Here is a 25856-nt window from a genome sequence, read left to right on the forward strand (position 1 = left end):
TCACCTCTCTCAATAATCTTGAGTTTTTCTGTTTAAAGATTTCTTCCCTATTGCCTACAAACACATACATGCCTCTACCATCTTCAGGAAATCCTCATATGCTCCATGTATGTCTGCTATCATTGTATATCTCTCCCCCTTTTCATACCTAAATGATTTAAGACCTTCTGCAATTCTTGTTTCCTACTTTTTTCCTTTTCCTTTCTTCTTAACTCTCTGCAATCTAACTTCTAATGCCAACTGAAATGGCTCCCTCCAAAGTAACAAGACTCTTGACTACCACAACTACTTGCTTTTTCCTCAGCACTTATCTTTCTTAACCTTTCTTCAACCCCCTTTTTTCTTTATGTTCTTCTCTGGGATTTCCTAAACCTGGATTTTTTTTTTTTGCGCCCATTCAAGTGCTTCTCCTTATGTCACCTTTTCTGGATCTTCATCCAGGTCATATCTATTAACTATAGAGGTTCTCCAAGGCTCTTTTTTAGAATTTTTTTCATCTCTTCCTCTACTATTTCATCTGATGATCCCATCAGCTCTCCTCAATTTAATTATCTCTGTACAACTATTCTCCAAATCTATTTACCCAGCTTTTGTACACTCCCATCTCCCCACTGCTTGTTGGAGATGTTAAAGTGGATGTCCCACAAAGATCTTATAGGCAACAGATACAAATCTGAACTCTTTAGCCTCACATAAACACACACACACACACACACACACACATACACACATACATACACACACACACACACACTCACTGACAGCAAAGCCCTTCCATCTTCATTTTTTGTCACTGTCCAGGGTACTACCATACACTTCCTCACCCAGGCTCACAACCTTAGTGATGAAACTTCCTCTTATTCTCCCTACAATATATAATCTGCTTCCAAACCCTACTGGTTCTAAATCTCACATCTGATTATATCAGATCTTATGATGATTTCCTAATAAACCTCTGTGGCTCCTTTTGCAAGATAAAATATAAAATCCTCTGTATGATATCAAAGTCCTTTATAAGATGTCACACACCTAAACACAAATCACCCTTCCAGTCTTTCTATATCCTCCTCTTTTATACTTTCCTCTCGAAGTTCTTAGGACAATACTCTGTGTTTTCCTCTTCCCTATCTGATGAGTTCTCTTTCTCCTTTGTTCCCTCTTCTCCAGGTCATACTTTCTAACCAGAGGTGTCCCTCCAGACTCTATCCTGATCTCTCTCCTCTGCACCTTCTATACTATTTCACTTGATGACTCATGAACCCTCAAGGATTTGTTTACCATCTTTATGCTGACAGTTCTGAAATGTACCTTTCCTTTCCCAGTCTCTCTGCTGACCTCCAATCTACCATCTAGAACTAGATATCCAATACATATCTTAAACTCATTATGTCCAAACAGATCTTATTATTTTCCTCCCAAAACTTCCTTTCTTTCTCAATTCTCTGTGATTGTAGAGGGCATCCCCATCATCTTAGACTCTAGACTCACAATTTAGGAATCATCCTAGATTCCTCAATATCTCACACTCCCCTCATATGCAATATTATGCCAAGACCTTTCAATTTAATCTTTGCAGAACCTATCAAATACACCTTTCTTCTGACACTACTATTTTCCTAGTGCAAGCTTCATCACCCCATATCTGGACTTTTGCAATAGTTGGCATCTGCTTCAAGAACCTTCCCCAGCAATCAATCCTCCATTCAAGCATTTAAGTGATGTTCCTAAAAGACAGGTCCAATCTTGTCACTCCCCCCAACACACTCATTAAATTCCAAGGGCTCCCTATCACCTTCTGAAGCAAATACAAAGTTCTTTCTTTCACAATCAAAGCCCTTTATAAACTAGTCCCACCCTTTTCAGTCAGCTTACACCTTAATCCCCAGATACAGACTCTTTGATGCAGTGACATTGATCTCCTTACTGTTTCCTGAAACAAATATTCTATCATCTCTTCACTCCTGGCATTTTCCCATCTGATCTCCTATGTCTTCCATGGTTATTTTCCTCTTCATCTCTACCTTCCCTGGCTTTCTGTAAGTCTCAACTCCTAAAGGAAGCCTTTCCTTCCCTAACCTTTATGCATTCTGATGTCTTCTTTCTATTCATTATATCCTATTGATTCTATATATAGCTCAATTGAATGTATTTGTTTGCATGTTGTCTCCTCTTTTACACTGTCATTTCCTTGAGACCAGAGGCCATCTTTTGTCTTTATTTGTATCCCCAATGCTTATTCATCATTCCTTTAGAGACTAGGCCCTTTTTATCTGTTGACTTGTATAATAGAATGGCTCCTTGAAATGAGGAAGGGGAAGGATCCTGGAAAAAATTCTGCTGATATGAAAAAAAATTAATAAAATCATCCCAAACAACAGAAAGCTACATGTTTAATTTATTATAGATTCCAAAAAGAAAAGCAAGGTCAACATAAAAATCAATTTCATACAAACTCTTTCTGCTACTTTATGTGGAAGTGTTCATTTAATTGGTGTTTTTTAAATTTATTTTTTAGGTGTTTAAAAAAGAAACACATCAATGATGAGTAAGAAGCATAATGGTTAGGAAAGAAACTCGGTTTTATTGAATCTGGAAAGGTTGTTTATAAAAGGATAGACTTGGACTGAACCTTAAAAGATTCCCAGAAATCCCATTCCAAAAGTGGAAAAGCAGTGGAGAAATTCTTTTGGAAGGACCCAAAGATGGGAGATCAGTTCTTAGTTTTGAGGAACAACAGGCTGCTCAGTTTGTTTGGAATAGTGAGAGAGAGTGAACATACACTGAGTCTAGAAAGACAGGTAAGAATTAATAAGTGAAAGATTTTAAATGCCCAAATGGAGAAGTTGTGTTTGATCCTAAAGGTAAGAAAAAGACATAAAAGCTTCCTTGACAAAATATAAATTATGTCAGACCAGAGCTTTAGAAAATGTCATTTTGATGCTTTTGAGGACAGATCCAGAAATCTCAACGAATAGGCATGGAAATAATTGAAGAGGGTGGTGACAAGGGACAATATGAGCAAAGAAATGGGCCTAGAACAGCAAGATCCTATGATGATAGGATAGAAAAGAGTTGTCAAATGACTCAGGATAGGCAGAAAAAAGATTTAACGATAAGTCCAAATTTATGGCCCTGGGAGACCATGAGAATACTGGTGCCTTCAGTAGGAGGGAAATTTGAAAAAAAGGAGAAAGTTGTAGGTGTTTGGAGAGGGAAGAAACAAAAAAGTTCTACTTAGAACAGTAGAGTTGGAAATGCCTATAGGACATCCAATTGGAAATTTTCAATTAGCAAGTGGTGATGTGAGCCTAGAGTTCAGGGAAGAGGGCCTGGACCCTTTGACCTGTGTTATGGTGATAAAACCCAGAGAAGCTGAGGAGATCACCAGAAGCAAGTGAGAGGAGAAAACGCAAAGAGAATTTAAAGGGTACTCCCATTGATAAAGGGGAACACAGATAATTATCTAGCAAAAGATCCTAAGGAAGAACACAGAGCAAGAAGTTCTTGTTCATTATTGCAGAGCAAGAGTAGCATACGTTGTTGGATCAGAACACATCTTCCCAGGGGCTGTCTGTTGTTTCTTCAGGGCTTCTGGATTCAGCTGGATATAGATCAGTCCCTCAGGATCTTCAGCCTGAGGAACCTAAAGGAAAAACAAGAGGGGGAGTGATCAACCAGTATTACTTGAGTGATACTGTGATACTTCCTTTGAAGGAAGAAAGAATGAGATCATGGATCAGTTAGTGAGAAGAGGATGAAACCAAGAGCTAGAATAAAGGAGGGAAGCTGGGAGAGATGAGGCTGAGACTCAAGAGGAGACAGGATCCTCCCAGAGCAGGATGAGAATAACTCACAGATATCCTGGAGTGTCTGCATTTGGCAACCTGGGCATCTGAAGCGGAGAGAAGGTTCAGTCAGTTGGGGACTCCTGAAATCAGGCCTTCCCAAGGACACAGCCAGGACCCCTGCCCCGCCACCTGCCTCAGTCACTTACACTCAGTCTCATCTTGGGGAGCTCCAGATTTAGAAGAGAAGCAGACAAACCAAGTACAACTGAGGCACCTTGGGAATCTGTGAGAAGAAAAGAGGATGGGGTTGAGAAGCTCTTTCATAGTGGGAGAATCACTCATCCTTCTCTCCCCAACAGAATCACAGAAGGTCTAAGATCACACTAGTCAAAGGAGTTAAGGGAAGATGAGCTGAAGCTCCCTACCTTCTGGAGGTGTCTCCATGTGAAATCACTGATGAGAGAAAAAGAGGGAGACCTGGGTCAGTCACCAGCCTGTGATTTAGAGCTGGAAGGCACCTTAAAGATAATTCCAGGCTAGCCCCCATTTTCATATCTGAATAAACAGAGGTCCCAGTGGTCCCCATGCAACCCCATGAGGTTGGTCCCTCAATTTCCTTTCAGTTTCACTCCTGTTCTCCCCAAACTCACCAGTCTGAGTGTAACAATGACCGCTAAAGTTAAAGAAGAGTAAGAGGAAGAAGAGAATAGAAGCACAGCTGAGAGCAGTGATGAGGATGGTTTTGGTTTCTGTAATGAAGGGAGGAAGGAAGTAAAAACATTAGTCATCAGGCTCTGTTGTCCTCTCACAAATGATCCCCCCAAGCTCAGATCCAAGGGGGTCACTGACCCCTTCCCCATCTCATGGACCCTTACCTCTTGTGAGACGTCCATTCTGCTCCTCTAGAAAATTTGTAGAAAAGGTAAGATCACATGAGTGAAGATTCTGAAAGCCAACCCCCAGCCCAGCTCCCAAGCATGATCCCAATGGCCCTGAAATTCCAGGGAAAGGCAGGGGCTTCCCTTCCTCTATTTCTGAGTCTCCAAGTGAGAGCCAAAGGGATTCCTGGGGCTATTTGCCCAGTTCTGCAGATTAAGGGTTTAGGGAGAAGGGAGAATTATAATCATTCTTTAGATGGACTTTCAGGCATCCAGCCCTCACCTTGTATGATGAGTTCCAGGGGATCACTGGGCAGGGCCAGGACCCGGCTGTCTCTCCCGAGGAGATAAGAGCACCTGTACTTTCCAGTCTGGTTGATGTTCACGTGGATGAAGGGGAACTCTGCCCCATGCTGGGTGGGCTCACGGGTGCTCACAGGTGTCTCCTCTCCATCCTTGTACAGAGCAAACTCCACACCTCGGGATGGCCCCTGACACAGGAGGGTCACGTTGTCCCCTGAGGTAACCCTGGAACTGGGCCGGGCTGAGAGCGAGGGCTTGGGGAGGCTGTCTGCGGGAGAAAGCAGAGACCAGAGCTCTCCCAGTCTCCAAGGAGTTAGCAGCCTGGGGAGGGGGTTCCCCTGGCCACTTTTTCTCTCCCCCTCACGCCTTCTTTACCCTTTCCCTCTCATGGGGAACTTAATTCTAGTTTTTTCTATTATCCTGCTTGAGTTCACCCCTACTCCAACCCTGCACAGTGTCAGAGGTAAAAGTGCCCCCACTGCCCCATCCCCCACTCGGAGTTCCCAGGGCTCAATGAGAAAGGCCTCCAGGGCAGTGTCTGGGTCCTCTGCCAGGGGTGAGAGCTCGGCAGGGGCCAGCAAGGCTCCGGAGCTGACCTCCCTTCTGGGCAGGCGCCACCTCAGTGCCGAAGGCTGGAGACATTCCCTGGGGGAACATGCCCACCTGGCTCATTCTCAGGGTGTGACATTTGCTGCTGCCTCCATCTAACTCATTCACACTGCGCAGGGCAGCCCCTCACACGGGGCCTCCTCCCTTGGCTCCCCCACTCTCCCGCACGGGGCTCACAGGGGCTCCTCACACTGACCTCTCCCAAGAACCCGGGGCCTGCTCTGGCCCCCAGTCCTGCCCCTGCTCTCTCACCTGTCACCCAGACCTCCAGGGCCTCACTGGCTTCCGACCTGACACTTGGGTGGGAAGCCTCATAGTACATGCAGCTGTAGCTCCCGGAGTCCTGGGCACTCGCAGACTTCAGGGAGAAAATAGTTAGAGGAGCCCGTTCGTGGTTCCTTTGCAAGGGCTCCTGTGTCCCCGCCTTCAGCAGAACGAATTTCACCAACTGATTGTGTGACGATGTTGGTCTCCGGCACCTGAAGGTCACTTCCTCCCCTGGTCTCACCACAGGACCCGGCTGGACATAGAGAGACGGCCTGGGAGGAGATGCTGGGAGAGAGAGGAAGGATGTGGGGGAGGGGAAAGGAAAGCCCAGAGTCAGAGCTTGACTAGTCTGTGACTGGGCCAGAGACTGAGGCTCCCACCTCCTGGACCAGAATTGATGAACATCATAGTCAGTGATGATAACAATTCCTGGTGTTTGTGTACTGCCCCCTAGGGGCCAGGTGCTGTGCTAAGCACTTGACAGATAATTATCCCATTGGACCCTCACAGCCTGGGGCTGAGTGCTCAGATTGTCCCCATTTTCCAGGAGACTTTGAGGGAGACCAAGGTTAACCCCCTTGCCCAGGATCACACAGCTGCCAAGTGTCCCAGACCAAATTCAAGGGCTCCTGGCTCCTGGCCCAGCGCTCTCACTGCTCTTGGAAGGCATAGACATATTGGGCCTAGCACCCAGGGGACAACGCCAGATAACTTCTCCTATATCTTCCTCATTCCCACATCTCTCTGTTTGGGACAAAAAGAAACCTACTCTTGACTACTCAGAGATCACTCATAGAAAGCAGAAGATTTGTGAGAGTCTCGAGAAGCCGCCCCCATGCTGGTCTGTGAGCCAAACTCCCACAGGACAGGGCAACTCTCTTGAAAATGTTCACAGTATTTATACATTTCAGACAAAGAACCCCCAGATCCCACCACTCTATACATTGTGATTGGTCACATAAGTCTCTTCCCCTGCTTGGTCAGTGGGATGCAGTAGACAAGGTGATGTGCGGCTTCTTCGGCCTCGAAAACTTTTTTAATCCTTTCTTTGGACAATGAAATGTCTTCCAGGCCTTATCTAATATCACATGATTCCGGAGAAGTCTAAACTGAGGCCTTAAGGCTTCAATCAATTGAGCTAACAGTCTCTGATCGATATGTGCTTGATCTGTAAGTTCTTCAGCTTTCCCCACATCTCCCTTCCCCAGACTCTCAGCTAAACTCTCCTTGCTCTAACCTGTCCTGCTCTTGCCTCCTATGGCAGTCTCCCTAGCCACTGGCTCAGCATCTCTGACCATGGGGACCACTGTCCCCAGGAGCGACCACGTCAAACTCTTACTCCGAGTAAGGACTCAGCTGCCTCCTGGCAGCTCAGCTCTGTTCCCAGGCTTCCTTCGAACCATCCCCAGAGGCTCCAAGGTTCTGTCAGCCTCTGCTGTCCTGATTATACAGGAAAGAAGGGAGCTCCTGCCATCCCTCAGAGAGGGGCAGCCACTGGGGAGAATGTTGGTTAAGGTTTCTGTAGGGCTCGGGGACTATGAATGACACTTTACCTTGAACAGCCCAGAAAAGACAGGAAACAAGTTTTAAGTCTGGCTTATTGGACTGTTTGTTGCCTTCCTATATCTGGTGATCATTTAAAATTCAAGATCCCAGTTTACTTCAATTTAAGGAAAAAAATGTATGTAAATCCTGTTTAACCACTTAGGGAGAACTTGTGATCTTTCTCCAGGGGCTCTTGTCTCCACCCCTCCTCCACCTTCCCAAATAACAACTTGCCAGTCTGGGGCAATCTAGACAATGAAGCCCAATTCACTCCCCAAACCTAGTCTGATTCACAGGCATATGCAAGGGAGCAAAAATCAAAGGCAGATGAAGAAAGGCAAGAATGTGCTCTCCTTTCAAGGGACCAGCAAAAAAAGTCTGGATTTGTAGAGCTTTTTCTCACCCAAAACAAACTCTTGCAGCCTCCCACTACCTGGATGCTTACTAACGATCTGTGAGAGGATATTACTGAATCTGGCTGGGAGCTGAAGTCAAGCTCCCGTTATTTACAAATAACCAATTTCCTTCTCCCGTTTAAAAATTATCTGAACATTTGACCCAATGAATCATCAGCTGCCGGTGATGTGGTCTATGATATGGGGTTGGCTGTGACTCCCTAACTTAATCAACTCTAGTGACTTCCTTTTGCCTTTGAAAATTAAATATGAAGTCCTCTGTTAAGCTTCTAAAGCCCTTAACAATATGACCACGAGGGAATCTTTCTACCTCCTTGGACACTGATTGTTCCACTGCCTACACTCTGAGAGCCAGTCAAGCTGGCCCTCCCTCTCTAGTCCTTCCAGGGGACATTCTTCCTTCTACTCTGGTCCTTTTTCCCTGGATGATGCCTTTGGTAGGAATTCCCTCTCCTTACATTAGTCTCATGAGGCGTGAGAATTGCTGCTCTAACCTGAAAGTTTAAAAAATAATTTTATGTCACCTCACAAAGAAGCCCGTGGCAGGTGGGGCTCCCCGGAAATCCTCTGAGAAGCTGACATTACAATCAGAGGAAAGCACAGGCATTGGCTACATTGGCCACTGGTAAGCAGTAGGGAGTTTGGGGAGGAATTCAGCAGGGAAGCAAGATCAAGAAGTGGAAGCACATAGGAGCAGAAATCTTCACCTGGCTGAGTCTTCAGGCACTGATTGGCCAAACATCTCCAAGGATCCTTGACTCACAGACTGAGGTCTGGGAGGAAGCTTGGAGGTCCCTGAGCCCAGGCCCCCATTTTATTGATGAGGAAACTGAAAATGAATTAAGCAAATTTTTCCGAGTCTAGAAAGAAGTCTAGAAATGTGGAGGGAACGTTTAGCCAAAAAGATGCTGAGCGGTTTTGTTCTTTTTTAAAGTTAACATAATTTTGGAATGCTCCATCTGTAAAGGCTAATAGGTCATTTGTGGTGGGGAACTCAGTCTCTCTGTCTCTGTCTCTGTCTCCATCTCTGTGTGTCTGACGCTGTCTCTGTCCCATTGGACTAAATGCATTGCTCTGGAAGGTATCTGCATAACAGTCAAGTGGAAGTGGAGAGAGAGAAAGAGACAATGGTAGAGACAGACAAGGATAGCGACAGTTAGAGACAGAAAAGCTGGGAAATGGAGGTGGGGAGTGAGAGCATTCCAGGTCTGGGAGAAGTCAGAAAAGGGGCCTGGAGTGCAGAAATGGGGAGCCAGGGAACAGCCCAGAGGACTCGCAAGGGGCTCGAAGGCTTTGGGTGAGCCCTGTGGTTGGAAGGAAATGGAGGAGGCTGGGAGAGGAGGGGAGCCCAAAGGCCACAACTGTAGTCAGATCATTGCTGCTGCTGCAGCTGCCACAGATGCTCTGAGGACTCTGGCCATAGCCTATCCCTCACACAGGGATGTGACCAAGGCACAGCTCTGACCTTTCACTCTCCTACTCCATGACTCTAGCGGCTCCCAGTTACCCAGACCTGAATCTCAAGTCCTCTGTGTGACAGGGACGGCTCTCCAGAACCTTCCTCCTCCCCCTCATTCCTCCCTTCCTCCCCATTTTTCCCCTCAGCAAAGGGACAGCCTCACTGGTTGCCCACATCTGCCCTTCCTCTGTCTTTGAGTCTCCCAGTGAGAGCTGAAGGGATTCCTGGGGCTATTTGCCCAGTTCTGCAGATTAAAGGTTTAGGGAGAAGGGGGAACTACAGCCATTCTTTAGATGGACTTTCAGGCATCCAGCCCTCACCTTGTATTTTAAGTTCCAGGGGATCACTGGGCAGGGCCAGGACTTGACTCTCTCTCCCGAGGAGATAAGAGCACCTATATTTTCCAGTCTGGCTGATATTCACGTGGATCAAGGGGAACTCTGCCCCATGCTGGGTGGGCTCACGGGTGCTCACAGGCATCTCCTCTCCATCCTTGTACAGAGCAAACTCCACACCTCGGGATGGCCCCTGACACAGGAGGGTCACGTTGTCCCCTGAGGTTACCCTGGAACTGGGCCAGGCTGAGAGCGAGGGCTTGGGAAGGCTGTCTGCGGGAGAAAGCAGAGACAGAGCTCTCCCAGTCTCCAAGGAGTTAGGGAGCCTCGGGGGGACCCCCTGGCCACTCTTTCTTTTATTCCCAGCCTCTCTTTGCCTTTCCTGCCTCACTGGGAACTTCACTCTAACTCTTAAAAACAAAAACTAGGGTTTCTTGATTTTCTATTACCTTTCTTGAGTTCACGCCCCCACTGCCCCACCCACCACGCTGAGTTCCCAGGGCTCAATGAGAAAGGCCTCCATGGCAGTATCTGGGTCCTCTGCCAGGGGTGAGAGCTCAGCAGGCTGCCAGCACGGCTCCGGGGCTGACCTCCCTTTCAGGCAGGCGCCACCTCAGTGCCGAAGGCTGGAGACATTCCCTGGGGGAACATGCCCACCTGGCTCATTCTCAGGGAGTGACGTTTGCTGCTGCCTCCATCTAACTCATTCACCTTGGCCAGGGCGGCCCCTCACACAGGGACGCCTCCCTTGGCTCCCCCACTTTCCCACATGGGGCTCACAGGGGCTCCTCACACCGACCTCTCCCAAGAACCCGGGACCTGCTCTGGCCCCCAGTCCTGCCCCTGCTCTCTCACCTGTCACCCAGACCTCCAGGGCCTCACTGGCTCCCGACCTGACCCATGGGCAGGAAGATTCATAGTACATGCAGCTGTAGCTCCCGGAGTCCTGGGCACTCGGAGACTTCAGGGGGAAAACAGTTAGAGGAGCCCATTCGTGGTTCCTTTGCAAGGGCTCCTGTGTCCCCGCCTTCAGGAGAAGGAATGTCACCAACTGATTGTATGATGATATTGGTCTCGTGCACCTGAAGGTCACTTCCTCCCCTGGTCTCACCACAGGACCCGGATCAGCAAGAAGAGCCGGCCGGGGAAGAGATCCTGGGAGAGAGAGGCAGGATGTGGGGGAGGGGAAAGGAAAGCCCAGAGTCAGAGCTTGACTAGTCTGTGACTGGGCCAGAGACTGAGGCTCCACCCCATGGACCAGAATTGATGATGATCAGTCATAGGTAATAACAACTCCTGGTGTTTGTATACTGCCCACTAGGGGCCAGGTGCTGTGCTAAGCACTGACAGATATTATCCCACTGGAACATCAGAGCCTGCAGGCTGAGGGCTCAGGTTCTCCCCATTTTCCAGGACACTTTGAGGAAGAACAAGGTTACCTGCCTTGCCCAGAACCCACAGCTGCTGAGTGTCCCAGACCAAATTCTCTCACTCTGAGGAAGGACTCAGCTGCCTCCTGACAGCTCAGCTCTGCTCCCAGGCTTCCTTCTCACATCCCCGGCCCCGGGGCTTCAGCCTCCGATGTCCTGACTGCACCGTCCCTCAGAGGAAAGGGGGGAGCCGCGGCTGTCCCTCACAGAGTGGCAGAGACACAGGGGAGAAGGCTGGGTAAGGTCCCTGCAGCCTGGGGACCTCAGAGCCTCCAGGGCACCTGCCTGCAATAGAAGGTCTAGCAGCCTCTGAGGAGGGACTGGCACGAGACTGACAGCGGCCCCAGAGCTGGAGCCTCCCCTGCCCTTCTCCCCACCCTCAGTCCCCAGGAGGTGGCTGGGCCCAGAAGGATCTGGATGGCGATCTCCATCCCTTCCCCAACCTCAACGTCCAGGGAGAAATGAGACCTGGCAGGGGGGCTGAGGGCTGCCCTTTGCCCCCTGTCCCAGCCCCTCGGGCCTGTCCGTGCCCAGGTCACAGAGATAGTCTGGGCCCCAGAGGGCTCCGAAGGCAGTGGTGACTGTGAAGAAAGAAAGTAGGGGAGACAAAGAATCACCCACAAACACACAGGCCTGAGAACCAACGGACCCGCAGAGACTCGTGCAGACAAGGGCAGAGCCAGGCTCACACGGGTGTGCACACAGGCTCCCAGGTCACTGCACACACACACACACACACACACACACACACACACACACACACACACAGCCCTCTCCACAATAAGACCAGCTCGGTCCCAGCCAGCCTGGGCTTCTCAGTCAGGTGCAACCCTGGGGAGGAGTTTGAGCAGCCACGTCCAGGGGCCTTTCAGGAGCCTTCCTCACCCCCTCCCGGGGCCTGAGGGAACCCCCCCTTCCTTGCTTTCCTGTGGGTAAGGAAGCCTCCCCTCTCAGCTCAAACCCAGCCTCTGGCCTCAGGCCCTGATGCCCCCGGGACAGTCCCAGCAGCAGCCTCATGATCCTTAGGCATGAGATACTCTGACCTCATCTTGTTAGTCAGGAGTAAACTGAGACCACAGAGAGGCCCTGCCAGGCCTGAGAGCACAAAGAAGCAGAACTGGGAAAAGAGCTGGGCCGTGAACCTCCGCCTCCCATCCTCCCCCTGCCCCCCCATCCTTTCATCCCCATGACTGAGAATGGCTGAGGGGGAAGCGCACCCACAGGCATCCATTCAACAACCAGGGACAGGTGTGAGGCTCGGAGGGGCCCGGGCAGGGTCCCCGTTGCCTGGAACTGTCCACGAATGTTCCACAGAGAGGCTGCCTCTGACCTGGGCTTCCTGGTTATGCAGGGGCTGCACAGAGCAAGGAGGAAGGGCCCTAGTGTATGAGAGGGACTCTTTCATCTGCCCAGCCCCAAGTAATTTACCTAAGGAGATATTCTCTGCTCAGATACAGGCGCCTCCCACGTGATGTTAAAGAATTATTCCATAAGTTAGGGGAGAAACTCAACTGGGAAGGAGGAAAGTGAAAATAGGATGAAACCCGGTTTCTCAAAGGATGAGCTCTATGGGGAGAATGGAGCCAGAAAGTGTGCCGAGCCCCAGCCGTGGGCTAAGGGGGGACAGCCATGGGGACTCTCCGAGCCCTGCAAAGCCTCCTTCTGACCCGTTGCTGGAATGTTCCTGCACACGTCCCCTGGGCTTCCCCTGGCTGCAGAAGGGCTCCCAGTTCTTCCAGTCAAGAACAAAACCTCCTCAGGGGCTTCCATTCAAGGACTTGAAATGCTTCCTCCAATGTGGTTGTTCCATCTAGTTTATGCCATTGGGGAATTATGCGATGATGCAATCAAAGAAATTTCTGACCTGAGCATGTTGTTCGTTACCTCAGGAGGATAATGAGGAATGAATCCCCCCTTACACAGCCTGAGGGGACCCTGCGCAATTTGGTCTATAAAGAGAACTAGGTCCAGGTTCAGAAGAGTTGCCTTTAATCCTGAAATAATCATTTGTGGAACCCAATATCTCCACAGGTTCATCCCAAGCCATCCTCTCCTTCTCCCTTCCTGAGGGTTATGAGAGGAATGGGAGAGGGATCAGGTCCCTCTTCTCCCTTCCTGATTCCCTTGGGAACGATGAATGGGTCAGTGGCGGCCCCCTCCCTCCCTGATAGTCAGAAAGAGACCAATGGCGTGGACCCACCCCAGCTTCTCCCTCCTTGATTGTCCTCAACAAATAGTCCCAAAGGGAAACACTCACCTAACTGGGCCCCAGTCCCGTAGGTGCAGCACAGCCCTGGAAGAGAAGCTCAGATCATCAATGACTCCAAACTCCCTCCAGCCGCTTCCCCTAAAAGGTCTTTCCCCCAAGTCCTCCATGACATGAACAGAGGCAGATTCAGGTGGCTGAGAGCTCTGGGACCTGCTCAGTCCAAGATCATTGCCTCAGCACCGAGGGTCTATCTCCGTACCCCGCAGTGCTAAAAGCTCTCCTCCCACCGTCCTCCTCCCCCAGCCCAGCCCAAGGAGCTCACCAAGGTAGAGCAGACACAGGAGGTCTGGGCCCATGGTGCCCCAGAGATTCCCAGATCTCAGTGAGTACAGAGCAGGAGTCGGCGAGCCCCAACAGAGGTCCTGCTCAGGATGTGGGAGGGACCCGTTGTCTCCTCCCATGAGTCTGGCCACACTCTTTCCACTCTGAGACATGTTATCTGGAGGACATCTTGCTGAACTCTCCCTCTGAGAGGCCCGGAGTCTCAGCAGGAGGCCAGTCTCCCAAAGACCCTGAGACCAAATCCCTGAGACTGGAGGGCCACACCTCCCCCGGGTGCCACCGCAGCGGCTGGAAGGGCTCCGAGCTGGGGCTCAGAGAGAGGTCCTGGGGAGGAAGAGCACTGGGCTGGGAATGGGGATCTGAGTTCCCGCCCCAACTTTGCCCACAATGAACTGTGGGACATTACTCAAGTCCCTTTCTCTCTGTGCCTCTGATCGCTCCCGTAATAAATGCCAGGACTGGAACAGATGATCACCCAGGCCCCTGGGCCTCTCACAATATAAGAAGCATCTTCAAAGTTGGAGCCCAACTCTCTCTGACCCAAATCTGGAGCTTTAGAGGAGAAACTCAGGGGAGGCTTCCCTCCCACCCAAGCAGGCCCTGGGAGAAGGCTCAGACACTCTCAGCCTACATGCGGTTCTCAGAGAGGAGGGCTCCTGGGCTCAGACCCAGCTCTTATTCCTCATTTCCTTTTCTCTCATGTGGAGAGGACGGATTCTGTCATCTTAAAGATTCCTCCCAGCTCAGGCCCTCTGGGATTCACTTTCTGACCTTCAGCTCTGTCTCAACATCCATGCTCAGGTGGCAGATTATGACTGTTCTCCGGCCTGGAGGCTTCACTGTTTTGGGGTGGCCTGGTCAAGTTTCCCCAGTAATGTCACCATCATTCTCCGTAGGTACTCATGGATACTAGGGAGAATGAGGCTCCATTCTGTAATGGTCTCTGGCTCAGAGGGAGCTTCCAGGCCCCTGTACTCAGCAGGTGGAAGCTCCCGAAGATAGCGTCAGAAACAGAACTAAGCCATCATGGTCTTGCCTGACTTTTAGTTTGTGTGTCCTTTGAGGGAACGCTCTCAGCCCAGTTTTCAATGAGAGGCTCTCCAACCAAAAGGCTTTTTGGCTGTTAGTTTTCTGTCTTATCAATCAAATGTTTGAGCTCACAGCTGAAATGCTCATAAACTGATTTATTTATATATAATATCCATGTGCAGCCGCACTGATCCTGTACACAGCAGAACATACTCAAAAAAGAAAAAGTTGCACAAGAGATGATAAAAATAACAACTATTTGAAAGACAGCTTTTCTTTAACAAAAGGAAAATACGTTTTCCTTCCAGAATCTGGACTTCACATGTAAGGAGCCCGCCTCTAATTCATGATAATTCTTTAGTTCAGAACAAGGGAACAAACCATGATACAGAGAGTGGGACCTTTCCAGTCATCTTGGAACTTGGAGAGCTCAAGAGGTAACGAGTTCCTGCATGCTGACCATCAGCAGGCTTCTCCTTCCTAGGACTGCTTGGCTTTTCAGGAGGGGAAGTTCATTACGTGATCCACTCTGTAGATTTCTAACACCTAAGCTTTCACTTGGCTGGCCCAGAACCCTGGACCTGATGTTGTTACTAACACATTATAGACTGAAAGGAAAGGGAGGTGAGTGCAACATTACCACAAGCTTTGTTGCTTTTTGTTCTCTGTGCTTGAAGAGGACCACAATGGCATCACTAAGTCGGGGTCAAGGTACAGGGTATATGATTGTGGCTGATCGGACCGATAGGTGCTAGGAAAGCCGCACCCCATATCAGGTAAACTTGGAGGGGAGATGGGTCTAAGTCTGCTAATCTCAAGTGAATTTTGAGCCACTGTAATTCCACTTTATAGAACAAATGCTGTGGGCAGGTGGTTGGGTGCCAGGGTATCCTGCCTCTCACAATTGATTTCAAAGTTCTTCACATAGACCTTGGGTGTGTGCTTGTATCCATTCTTATGACCAGAATGGAAGTACTTTTAGCAAATGGACTTTAAGCATTCAATGTGAGCAGCCCGTCAGAGACTCTCCAGTACAGTTTGTGTGGTTGGTAATTCAATCCCACACAGGTTCTCAAAATCTGGCTTATTTTCTCCCCAGGTAATCTTCAATATCTTCCTAAGACCTTTCCCATGGAAGCTATTAGAATCCTTACAAAGTGATAAGTCAGTTGCCTAATTTTGCATGGTACTTAGCAAATCCTCTAGCTCACTAATATATTTAAGTACTCATTGGATTTCACACTTTTGGGAGATTCACAAATCAGAAACCCATAATCCCACTCTCAGATCCCATAATCCCACTCTCTCAGAGGAGGAGTCAACTTTTGGGAGATCATATATAAGAAGCTGACAGAGGCTCAGTCAGTTAGTCAGTTCTGTGAGGGATGTAGAAGACCCTTACCCAAAATGACTACTCAGAGATCACTCAGTAGAAGGCAGAAAGGTTGTTTATTGAAAACCTCCAGAGGATGAGCTGTCTCATCATGAGATAAGAAAAGAGAAAGCTCGCAGTAGGAAGGCTAAAGAAGTAGGAAAGATACATAGCTTTTATACAAGAAATTACATCACAAGTAAGAGAGCATTGAGAAGGGGAGGGGGAGGCATCTAATTGGGTGTTGCTATTTGGGGAGATTGGAATGGAAGGTTTCCGTTTCCCTCAAATCCTCTGATTTCTAGGAAACAGAAAGTCAGGCCTTCAGGCTTAATCAAGCAGATAGTGGTCCAGCTAATAGACTAAATATTGATAAATGTCAAATACCAATAAATGTCATCAGCTCAGGTTAAGTAAATATATTTCTAGCTGGCCAAGGCTCAAGTAGATATGAGCCTGCACATATTATACAGGTCATAGGGGAGACACAGAAATAATAAAATACAGAAAAAGAATTCATACATTCCTATAAGTTATTCACCTTATCTATTCCCCACAGTTCAGAACTCTGCAATAAAAGATCTGAACTTTTAACACCTGTCTGTATTTGGAGTGATTGTTACTTTTAACTGAAACTAAGGCTCCCCAAGAAACCTGCTCCTAGAGAGAACCATTATATTGTAAAGAAGAGAACACCACAGGAAGCGATTCAGTTTCCTGACTTGGTTTCACGGGCATAGAACAATGAGGTCAGCACAGTAGTGCTGTAGACCTGCAATTTGATAGTCAGTCTATTACATCTCCTCTTCCACATTTTGCTTTGAAATCTCCCAAACACTGAGCCAGCTCTGTGGCAATGTATTTGTTCACATCCTTATGTATGTTTACATCTTTGGAGTATATACTGCGAAAATAAGTGAATTTACCCACAACATTCAAACGTTTCCCTTTTGCTGTAACAGATGACACCACATACGGATAATGGGGGACTGACTGGTGAAAAGCTGTGCTTTCTTGGTGTTCTTTTTAAGGCCAAAATTAGCAAAAGCAGCAGGGATCCGATCCATAGTTTACTGGATGGAAACCTCAGAGGTGTTATTGAGTGCGCAATCATCTGTAACAAAAGCTCATGTACCAACTCTTCCTTTACTTTATTCGCAGTTTGTAGCCTTTACAAGTTAAATAATGTACTGGCAGTACGGTCGCTGACCTTGGTGCTGTTTTGTCTTCTTTGAAGGCATCTGATAATATTGAAGAAAATATTATGTTACAAAGCATGGAAGCAAGCACACAGCCTTGCTTCCCTCCATCGATGACTGGGAAAGTGTGAGAACATTGTCCATTATCCAAAATCCAGGCCAGCAAGCCATCATGTCACAAAAGACTCTGGGCAACCCAATTTGGCATCATTTCCCACAAGCCCTTAGAACTGACCAAATCAAAGACCAATGCACATTGTATATAGCTTGCTATTCAATCCTGGAATCTCTCCTGGACTCATCAAGCAGCTATTCCTCAGCCCTTTCTGAAGATCCAGTGACTCTCAAGCAAATGACCATCTTCCCAGTGAAGAAGCAGCCCCTTGAAGAGGACTCTGACAAGAATCTTGAAAGCAATAAATAAGAGAAAGACTTCACTGTATTTATCACAGGACAAACTATATATTTTTCCTTTATATAGATGGATGATGGAAACATCCTTTTACTTAGGAGCATAGCTTCTTCTTACCATATAACCCAGGACATTTCCATCAGCATTTCTATGCATAGTGGATTCCCTGCCTTGGAAAGCTCAGCTGGACTAGAATCAGCATCAGGCACTTTGCCAAATGAGAGGAGCCTGATTTGCCTAGAGAGGAATTGACTTGAACCTGAGGCACATGGGCACTGGCACCAGCATTGATTGACGATGGCTACTTGAGAACACTATGGAAGCATTAGGTCCATCTCTCCAAGATCACACCCTTATCACTGAACAATGAACTCCTTCAGCACTGACTAGTTAAGAAGTTCTAGAGGGTTTTGGTCCATAAGTAGCCTTCAGGGCATTATAAAAGCCTATGAAATTGTTACTTTTAGTGGGAAATGGAATTTAATTTGCCTTCTTCCTTAGTCTTGTTTTTGATAAAAATGAGTATCCATGGTGGGAAGCCTATTTTCCACTCTTGGTGTCCACATGATTCCCCCAACCTTCACCAGTGTCTCCAAGGAGCTGAAGCATGCCCAAAGGCCATTTCATGTAAACTGTTTGAGCAAATGGGCTAAACAACATTGAGGGTAAGTGAGGGATCTCAAAGCCTTAGGTGAGTTAGGAGGGACTCTGCCCAACCCATAATGGAATGTGCAAATAAAAGCAATCTCTTCCAGTGGCCAGAGAGGTGGTTAGCATTTTCCACTGTGAATCTTTGGGGATCGCATTGCATCCTTGCATTGTTGAGAAGAGCTGAGTCTATCATGGTTCATGATTGTACAATGTTAATAGTCAGCATGTATAAAATGCATATATATCTGTCTATGTATACATAGAAATACACAGAGATATCGTAAATAAGACTCATTTATAGGCACATGTTTATGTACATGTATATGTGCATATAGCTACATCTATATGTGTTTTACAAAGAACTTTCAAATATAGAAATATATCTTATCTGATATTCCTAACATCCCTCTGAAGATGATGCTGTTATTATTTGCATTTTACAGATAGAGGAACTGAGACTATGAGAAAGGGTTAAATAAATTACCCAGGATCCCGCACCTAGTAAATGTCTGTAATAGGTTTTGAACTCAGGTCTTTGTGGGTCACGGAACTCATTAAACCACCTAGCAATGGTTTTAAAAAGTGCTTTGTAGCATATAGGGTGGGTCAGAGAGGAGAATTGTTGCTACTCTTCAAGAATTTCATAACTCTCAGAAGCTTTGCTATTTGGGAAATACATTTTACCTTTTCTTTTTATTTATTAGTAGAGCCCGGCGTCACATTTATGACATGTGTGTGAAGGGAATACAAGGAGGAGAGGACCTGGTGACAGAGCATGAAGAGAAGCAGGACTGGAGAGCAGGAAGTAGGTGGTGTTGGTTCAATGAAAGGGGACAGAGGTTTCTGATGGTCAGCTCTGGGTATTAGCTGGGTTTGGGTCCAAGTCTTCTCATGCTGCCCAGAGTTGGCTGTTCTCTTTCCCTCAACACTTGTTGCTTAGTTTGAAGTTCCTATAATCCTTTCATCTCAACATCTGCTTTCTGTCTGTCCAGCCTTACTGCTCCAAGCAGACATTTTCTGGCTCATCCTCAACTCCTCAAGCCATTCCAGTCATTGACCAAAAATATCCCAAAGATAAGGAGGAGCGATATAACCAGGCTGATGCGAATGAGATTGATCACAAAATAAACCAACTGGGTAGAGTCTGAGGGAGAAGAGGAAATGAGCTTAATGCTGACATAAGAATATTTCCAGGAGTTCACCTTCCTCTTAGCAGACTCCTTGATCCTGCCCCCGGACTGGTCCAAATCATGGGTTCATAAAGAGCAGGTCATCCCAGACTAAACATATTGTATTTGTAGAAAATTACTCAGCTCTTGCAAGTCCTCCTATTGGGGTTTCTTCTCTTGACTAAGGCTGAGCTGCTCTCTGCTGAAGAAGTTCAGCCCATCAGGGCCCCCTACTGCCTTTTAATCACATCCACTAAATTGTGGAGCCTGGAAAGTCTTTAGCTGACAAGGACAGAATGCTCTACTCAGAGTTCTTTCCACAGGAACAATGAACCACACTTTACCTTGAACAGCCCAGAAAAGACAGGAAACAAGTTTTAAGTCTGACTTATTTGTTGTGATCTTCTTCTTCTCAAAACGCAGCCAGGTGATAAAAGTTCAGATCTTTTATTATCTCCAATAAAGCCCGGTTAGCTTAGAGGCCTATCTCTCTGCTTGGTTCCAAGAGCTCTCTCCAAATGTCTTTAAATCCAAAGGTCTGGTCCTTCAGCCTCTGCCTCTGCTTTCTTCAGCCTCCAGCCAGCTCCAGTCTTCATGTCATTCCGGTGAAATCTCGACTTGTAGCGTCTTCCTCTGAAGAACTCTCCGACTGGCCCATTGGCCTATTTATGCTCCTTCCAGAGAGAGGGATTATGGGTAGTTCTACTTAGTACCTTGTTTCAGGTTCTGCCCAAAACATCTTCTTGTAAGATTAGATCAACTCTAATTAGTTAGCAGTTAGTAAGGATTCCAACACTTATTGGTCTGTTTGTTGACTTCCTATACCTGGTGACAATTTAAAATTCAAGATCCCAGTTTACTTTGGTTTAAGAAAAGAAAATGTATGTAACTCCTGTTTATCCACTTAGGGAGAACTTGTAACCCTGATCATTCTCCAGGGACTCTTATCTCTCCCCGCCTCCACCTTCTCATCTTCCCAAATAATAACTTGCCAGACTGGAGCAATTTAGACAATAAAGCCCAAATCATTCCCCAGTCTAGTCTGATTCACATGCAAATGTCAAAGGTAGATGAAGAAAGGCAAGAATGCGCTCTCCTATCCAGGGACCAGCAAAAAAACTCTGGAATTGTAGAGTTTTTTCTCACCAAAAACAAAGCCTTGCAGCCTCCCACTATCTGGATGCTTACTAACGATCTGTGAGAGGATATTACTGAATCTGGCCGGGAGCTGAAGTCAAGATCCCATTATTTACAAATAACCAATTTCCTTTTCACTTTTAAAAATAATCTGAACATTTGACCCAATGAATCATCAGCTGCCAGTGATGTGACCTGTGATGTGGAGTTGGCACCAAATGATGGCAGCTCCCAAAGTTGGCTGTGACTCCCTAACTTAATCAACTCTAGTGTCTTCCTTTTCCCTTTAACAACCAAATATAAAATCCTCGCTTAGCTTCTAAAGCCCTTAACAATATGACCATGAGGGAATCTTTCTACCCTCCTTGGACACTGATTGTTCCGCTGCCTACACTCTGAGAGCCAGACAAGCTGGCCCTCCCTCTCTAGTCCTTCCAGGGGACATTCATTCTTCTGTTGTTGTGCCCCAGTTCCCTTTTAATGTCCTGACAGAATTTCCCTAATTGTCCTATTCAGTTACCCTGCCTCAGGTTATAATCATTCTCTCTTAATGTTTGATGGGATAAAGGTCTTTATTCATTTAAGAGTTCATTACAATATCAGGAGCCTCTCCAGTACCTTCCTCCATTATGTCATCCTCATCCTAGGTTCCTCCCTCCACTAGCTCCTCCCTATCCAGGTACCTAACCCATTAACCCTATAAAAGAATCTAGTATCTGACATTCAGGGCTGGATTCTTGGAGATGATAGTCTCATTCAGTCCTGGGACCAAACTGTGGAGCCATTGGGTCCCGGGAAATCTCTGCCTTTTAACTAAATTATTAAATTGTTCTCTAATCTCTATCTTGCTCAGTTTCTCTGGCATTCCACTATCCTGCTGCTTTTTCACTGAAAGATTCTGAACAAGGAGAGGTGAGATCTCTCAGGACAGTTGTGAAAATCGAGAAAGGCTTCATCTACTTCAGAGTTGGAGTAGGTCCGAAGGTTTTTGAGCATTGACTTAAGGGCACACCTAAGTCCCCTTCCTGCTATCCTCCAGTGACATCATTTTCTCTCTATTTCAATCAAATATGGGTAACTATGTACTTATTCGTCAAGTTCAATTTCTTGGGTAGTTCCTGAGTTTAGAATGTAAGATCCTCAGCCAATGAGGATGAGGGTCAGTGGTGGGAGGGGCTTTTGTGTTAAGGATTATTTAAGTGTCAAACCTGTCCTGAAAGGGGCCTCCTCCCTTCCATTGTCTACTCCATGGGTGGGATGCTGGATTTTCTTGAGAACCTACAGTAAACTTGTGCTTTGCTCCTAGAGATCTCTCCAGCTTGTTATTAACTGGTGACTCCCTCATCATTCGGAACCACACAGTTTCTTTGGTAGGAATTCCCTCTTCTTACATTAGAACTGCTGCTCTAACCTGAAAGTTTAAAAATAAGCCAATGGCAGGTGGGGCTCCCTGGAAATCCTCTGAGAAGCTGACATTACAAAGAGGTCAGAGGAAAGCACAGGCATTGGCTACATTGGCCACTGGTAGGCAGTAGGGAGTTTGGGGAGGAACTCTTGGCAGGGAAGCAAGATCAAGAATTGGAAGCACATAGGAGCAGAAATCTTCCCTTGGCTGAGTCTTTAGGCACTGATTGGCCAAACATCTCCAAAGATCCTTGGCTCATAGACTTAGGTCTGGGAAAGCTTGGAGGGCACTGGGCCCAGGTCCCCCATTTTATTGATGAGGAAACTGAAAATGAATTAAGCAAATTTTTCTGAGTCTAGAAAGAAGTCTAGAAATGTGGAGGGAACATTTAGCCAAAAAGATGCTGAGCGGTTTTGTTCTTTTTTTAATTTAACATACTTTTGGAATGCTCCATCTGTAAAGGCTAATAGGTATTTGTGATGGGGGACTCAGTCTCTCTGTCTCTGTCTCCATCTCTGTGTGTCTGACTCTGACTCTGTCTCATTGGACTAAATGCATTGATCTGGGAGGTATCTGCATAACAGTAAAGTGGAAGTGGAGAGAGAGAGAGAGAGACAGACAGACAGACAGACAGGGATAGAGACAGTTAGAGACAGAAAAGCTGGGAAATGGAGGTGGGGAGTGAGAGCATTCCAGGTCTGGGAGAAGTCAGAAAAGGGGCCTGGAGTACAGAGATGGGGAGCCAGGGAACAGCCCAGAGGACTCACAAGGGACTGGAAGGCTTTGGGTGAGCACTGAGGTTGGAAGGAAAAGGAGGAGGCTGGGAGAGGAGGGGAACCCAAAGACCACTGGGGCTACTGGGACTGCTGCCACCACAATTGCTTTGAGGACTCTGGCCATAGCCTATCCCTCACAAGGGATGTTACCAAGGCACAGCTCTGACCTTTTACTCTGCTACTCCATGACTCTAGTGGCTCCCAGTTACCCAGACCTGAATCTCAAGTCCTCTGTGTGACAGGGACGGCTCTCCATGACCTTCCTCCTCCCTCTCATTCCACCCTTCCTCCCCATTCTTCCCCTCGGCAAAGGGACAGCCTCACTGGTTGCCCATGTCTGCCCTTCCTCTGTCGGGCTCAGCATCCCCATCTCTGACAATCCTAGGTGTTTCCCAAAGCTGAGCTCAGCCCCTCTCCCAGGGAACTTCCCTCCTTCCTTAATTGGCTTCTTTTGTATACAGTCAGTGCCCCAATACGTGCACACCTGGTCAGGCTCACAGGAAAGCAGCTCTAGGAAGGCAGGGGCCTCTCTGGGCCGGTCTTGGTATTCCAGGAGGAATTCAGAATGACTCACGATGAGAACTTCTGTCCTCCAGAGAGAGAGAGGGGAGGCTCTGAGGGCAGATTTGAGTCTGGTTTTCCCATTTTATTTTTCTTGGGTTTTTATGCCATGGGCAACATGTTTTGTGTGATTTCACATGAATAATGGGTATCATTGGTTTGACTTCCCAGTGGGAGGGAAAGAGTTTAGAATTCAAAACTTCTTTAGAAGTTAAAAAATAGATAATAACTTTTGCATTAAAAATAAAATCAGTTATAATCATCATTTATCTCCCCCCAATCTGCCATCCACTACCTCCATGCTCCAACCTAAGAACTGAGCTCAGATGTAAGATGGTCACTGACCCCTTCCCCATCTCATGGACCCTTACCTCTTGTGAGACGTCCATTCTGCTCCTCTAGAAAATGGAATGGAAAAGGGAAGATCCCAGGAGTGAAGATTCTGAAAGCCAACCCCCCGCCCAGCTCCCAAGCATGATCCCACTGGCCCTGAAATTCCGGGGAAAGGCCGGGGCTTCCCTTCCTCTGTTTCTGAGTCTCCCAGTGAGAGCTGAAGGGATTCCTGGGGCTATTAGCCCAGTTCTGCAGATTAAGGTTTGGGGAGAAGGGGGAACTACAGCCATTCCTTAGATGGACTTTCAGGCATCCGGCCCTCACCTTGTATGATGAGTTCCAGGGGATCACTGGGCAGGGCCAGGACCCGGCTGTCTCTCCCGAGGAGATAAGAGCACCTGTACTTTCCAGTCTGGTCGATGTTCACGTGGATCAAGGGGAACTCTGCCCCCTGCTGGGTGGGGTCATGAGTGCTCACAGGCATCTCCTCTCCATCCTTGTACAGAGCAAACTCCACACCTCGGGATGGCCCCTGACACAGGAGGCTCACGGTGTCCCCTGAGGTTAGCTTGGAGCTGGGTCGGGCTGAGAGTGAGGGCTTGGGGAGGCTGTCTGCGGGGGAAAGCAGAGACAGAGCTCTCCCAGTCTCCCAGGAGTTAGCGAGCCTCGGGGGGATCCCCTGGCCACTCTTTCTGTTATTCCCAGCCCCTCTTTGCCTTTCCTGCCTCACTGGGAACTTAACTCTAACTCTTAAAAAAAAAAAAAACTTAGTTTTTTTTTTTATTTTTATTTTCTATTACCCTGCTTGAGTTCACCCCTAGTCCAACCCGGCAGTGTCAGAGGTAAAAGTGCCCCCGCTGCCCCACCCCCCCACTCTGAGTTCCCAGGGCTCAATTAGAAAGGCCTCCATGGCAGTATCTGGGTCCTCTGCTGGGGGTGAGAGCTCGGCAGGCGGCCAGCATGGCTCTGGGGTTGACCTCCCTTCCGGGCAGGCGCCACCTCAGTGTCAAAGGTTGGAGACATTCCCTGGGGGAACATGCCCACCTGGCTCATTCTCAGGGAGTGACGTTTGCTGTTGCCTCCATCTAACTCATTCACACTGGCCAGGGCAGCCCCTCACACGGGGCCTCCTCCCTTGGCTCCCCCACTCTCCGGCACGGGGCTCACAGGGGCTCCTCACACCGACCTCTCCCAAGAACCCGGGACCTGCCCTGGCCCCCAGTGCTGCCCCTGCTCTCTCACCTGTCACCCAGACCTCCAGGGTCTCACTGGCTTCCTACCTGACCCATGGGCGGGAAGTCACGTAGTACATGCAGCTGTAGCTCCCGGAGTCCTGGGCGCTTGCAGACTTCAGGGGAAAATTGGTTTCAGAAAGGCTTTCCTGGTTCTTTTGCAAGGGCTCCTGTGTCCCAGCCTTCAGGAGAAGGAATGTCACCAACCAATTGTATGATGATGTTGGTCTCTTACACCTGAAGGTCACTTCCTCCCCTGGTCTCACCACAGGACCCGGCTTAGCATGAAGAGTCGGCCTGGGAGAAGATCCTGGGAGAGAGAGGAAGGATGTGGGGGAGGGGAAAGGAAAGCCCAGAGTCAGAGCTTGACTAGTCTGTGACTGGGCCAGAGACTGAGGCTCCCACCTCCTGCACCAGAATTGATGAACATCATAGTCATGGATAATAACAACTCCTGGTGTTTGTGTACTGTGCCCTAGGGGCCAGGTGCTGTGCTAAGCACTTGACAGATATTATCCCACTGGCTCCTCACAGCCTAGGGGCTGAAGGCTCAGGTTGTCCCCACTTAACAGCAGGGGACATTGAGGGAGAACAAGGTTACCTGCCTTGCCCAGAACCCACCGCTGCTGAGTGTCCCAGACCAAATTCTCTCACTCTGAGGAAGGACTCAGCTGCCTCCTGATAGCTCAGCTCTGCTCCCAGGCTTCCTTCTCACATCCCCGGGCCCCGGGGCTACAGCCTCTGATGTCCTGACTGCACCGTCCCTCAGAGGAAAGGGGGGAGCCGCGGCTGTCCCTCACAGAGCGCCAGAGACACAGAGGAGAACCCTGGGTAAGGTCTCTGCAGCCCGGGGACCTCAGAGCCTCCAGGGCACCTGCCTGCAATAGAAGGTCTAGCAGCCTCTGAGGAGGGACTGGCAGGACACTGACAGCGCCCCCAGAGCTGGAGCCCCCCCCCCTGCCCTTCTCCCCACCCTCAGTCCCCAGGAGGTGGCTGGGC

General features: G+C 48.1%; 1 protein-coding gene across 1 annotated transcript; it reads right to left on the reverse strand.

Annotated features, from left to right (window-relative positions):
• Positions 1-2370: 2370 nt before the first annotated feature.
• On the reverse strand, positions 2371-24109 carry LOC127557589 (immunoglobulin superfamily member 1-like). The gene is made up of 9 exons (XM_051990898.1): positions 23950-24109; positions 5831-6130; positions 4950-5237; positions 4664-4690; positions 4439-4543; positions 4214-4241; positions 3995-4071; positions 3855-3892; positions 2371-3643 (listed from the first exon to the last, which is right to left on the reverse strand). The coding sequence occupies exons 1-9, from the start codon at positions 24107-24109 to the stop codon at positions 3512-3514; spliced, it is 1155 nt and encodes a 384-aa protein (XP_051846858.1). The 3' UTR covers positions 2371-3511.
• Between the last annotated feature and the right edge of the window lie 1747 nt (positions 24110-25856).

This window comes from Antechinus flavipes, chromosome 3, assembly GCF_016432865.1.
Source record: "Antechinus flavipes isolate AdamAnt ecotype Samford, QLD, Australia chromosome 3, AdamAnt_v2, whole genome shotgun sequence".
NCBI classification, from domain to species: Eukaryota; Metazoa; Chordata; class Mammalia; order Dasyuromorphia; family Dasyuridae; genus Antechinus; species Antechinus flavipes.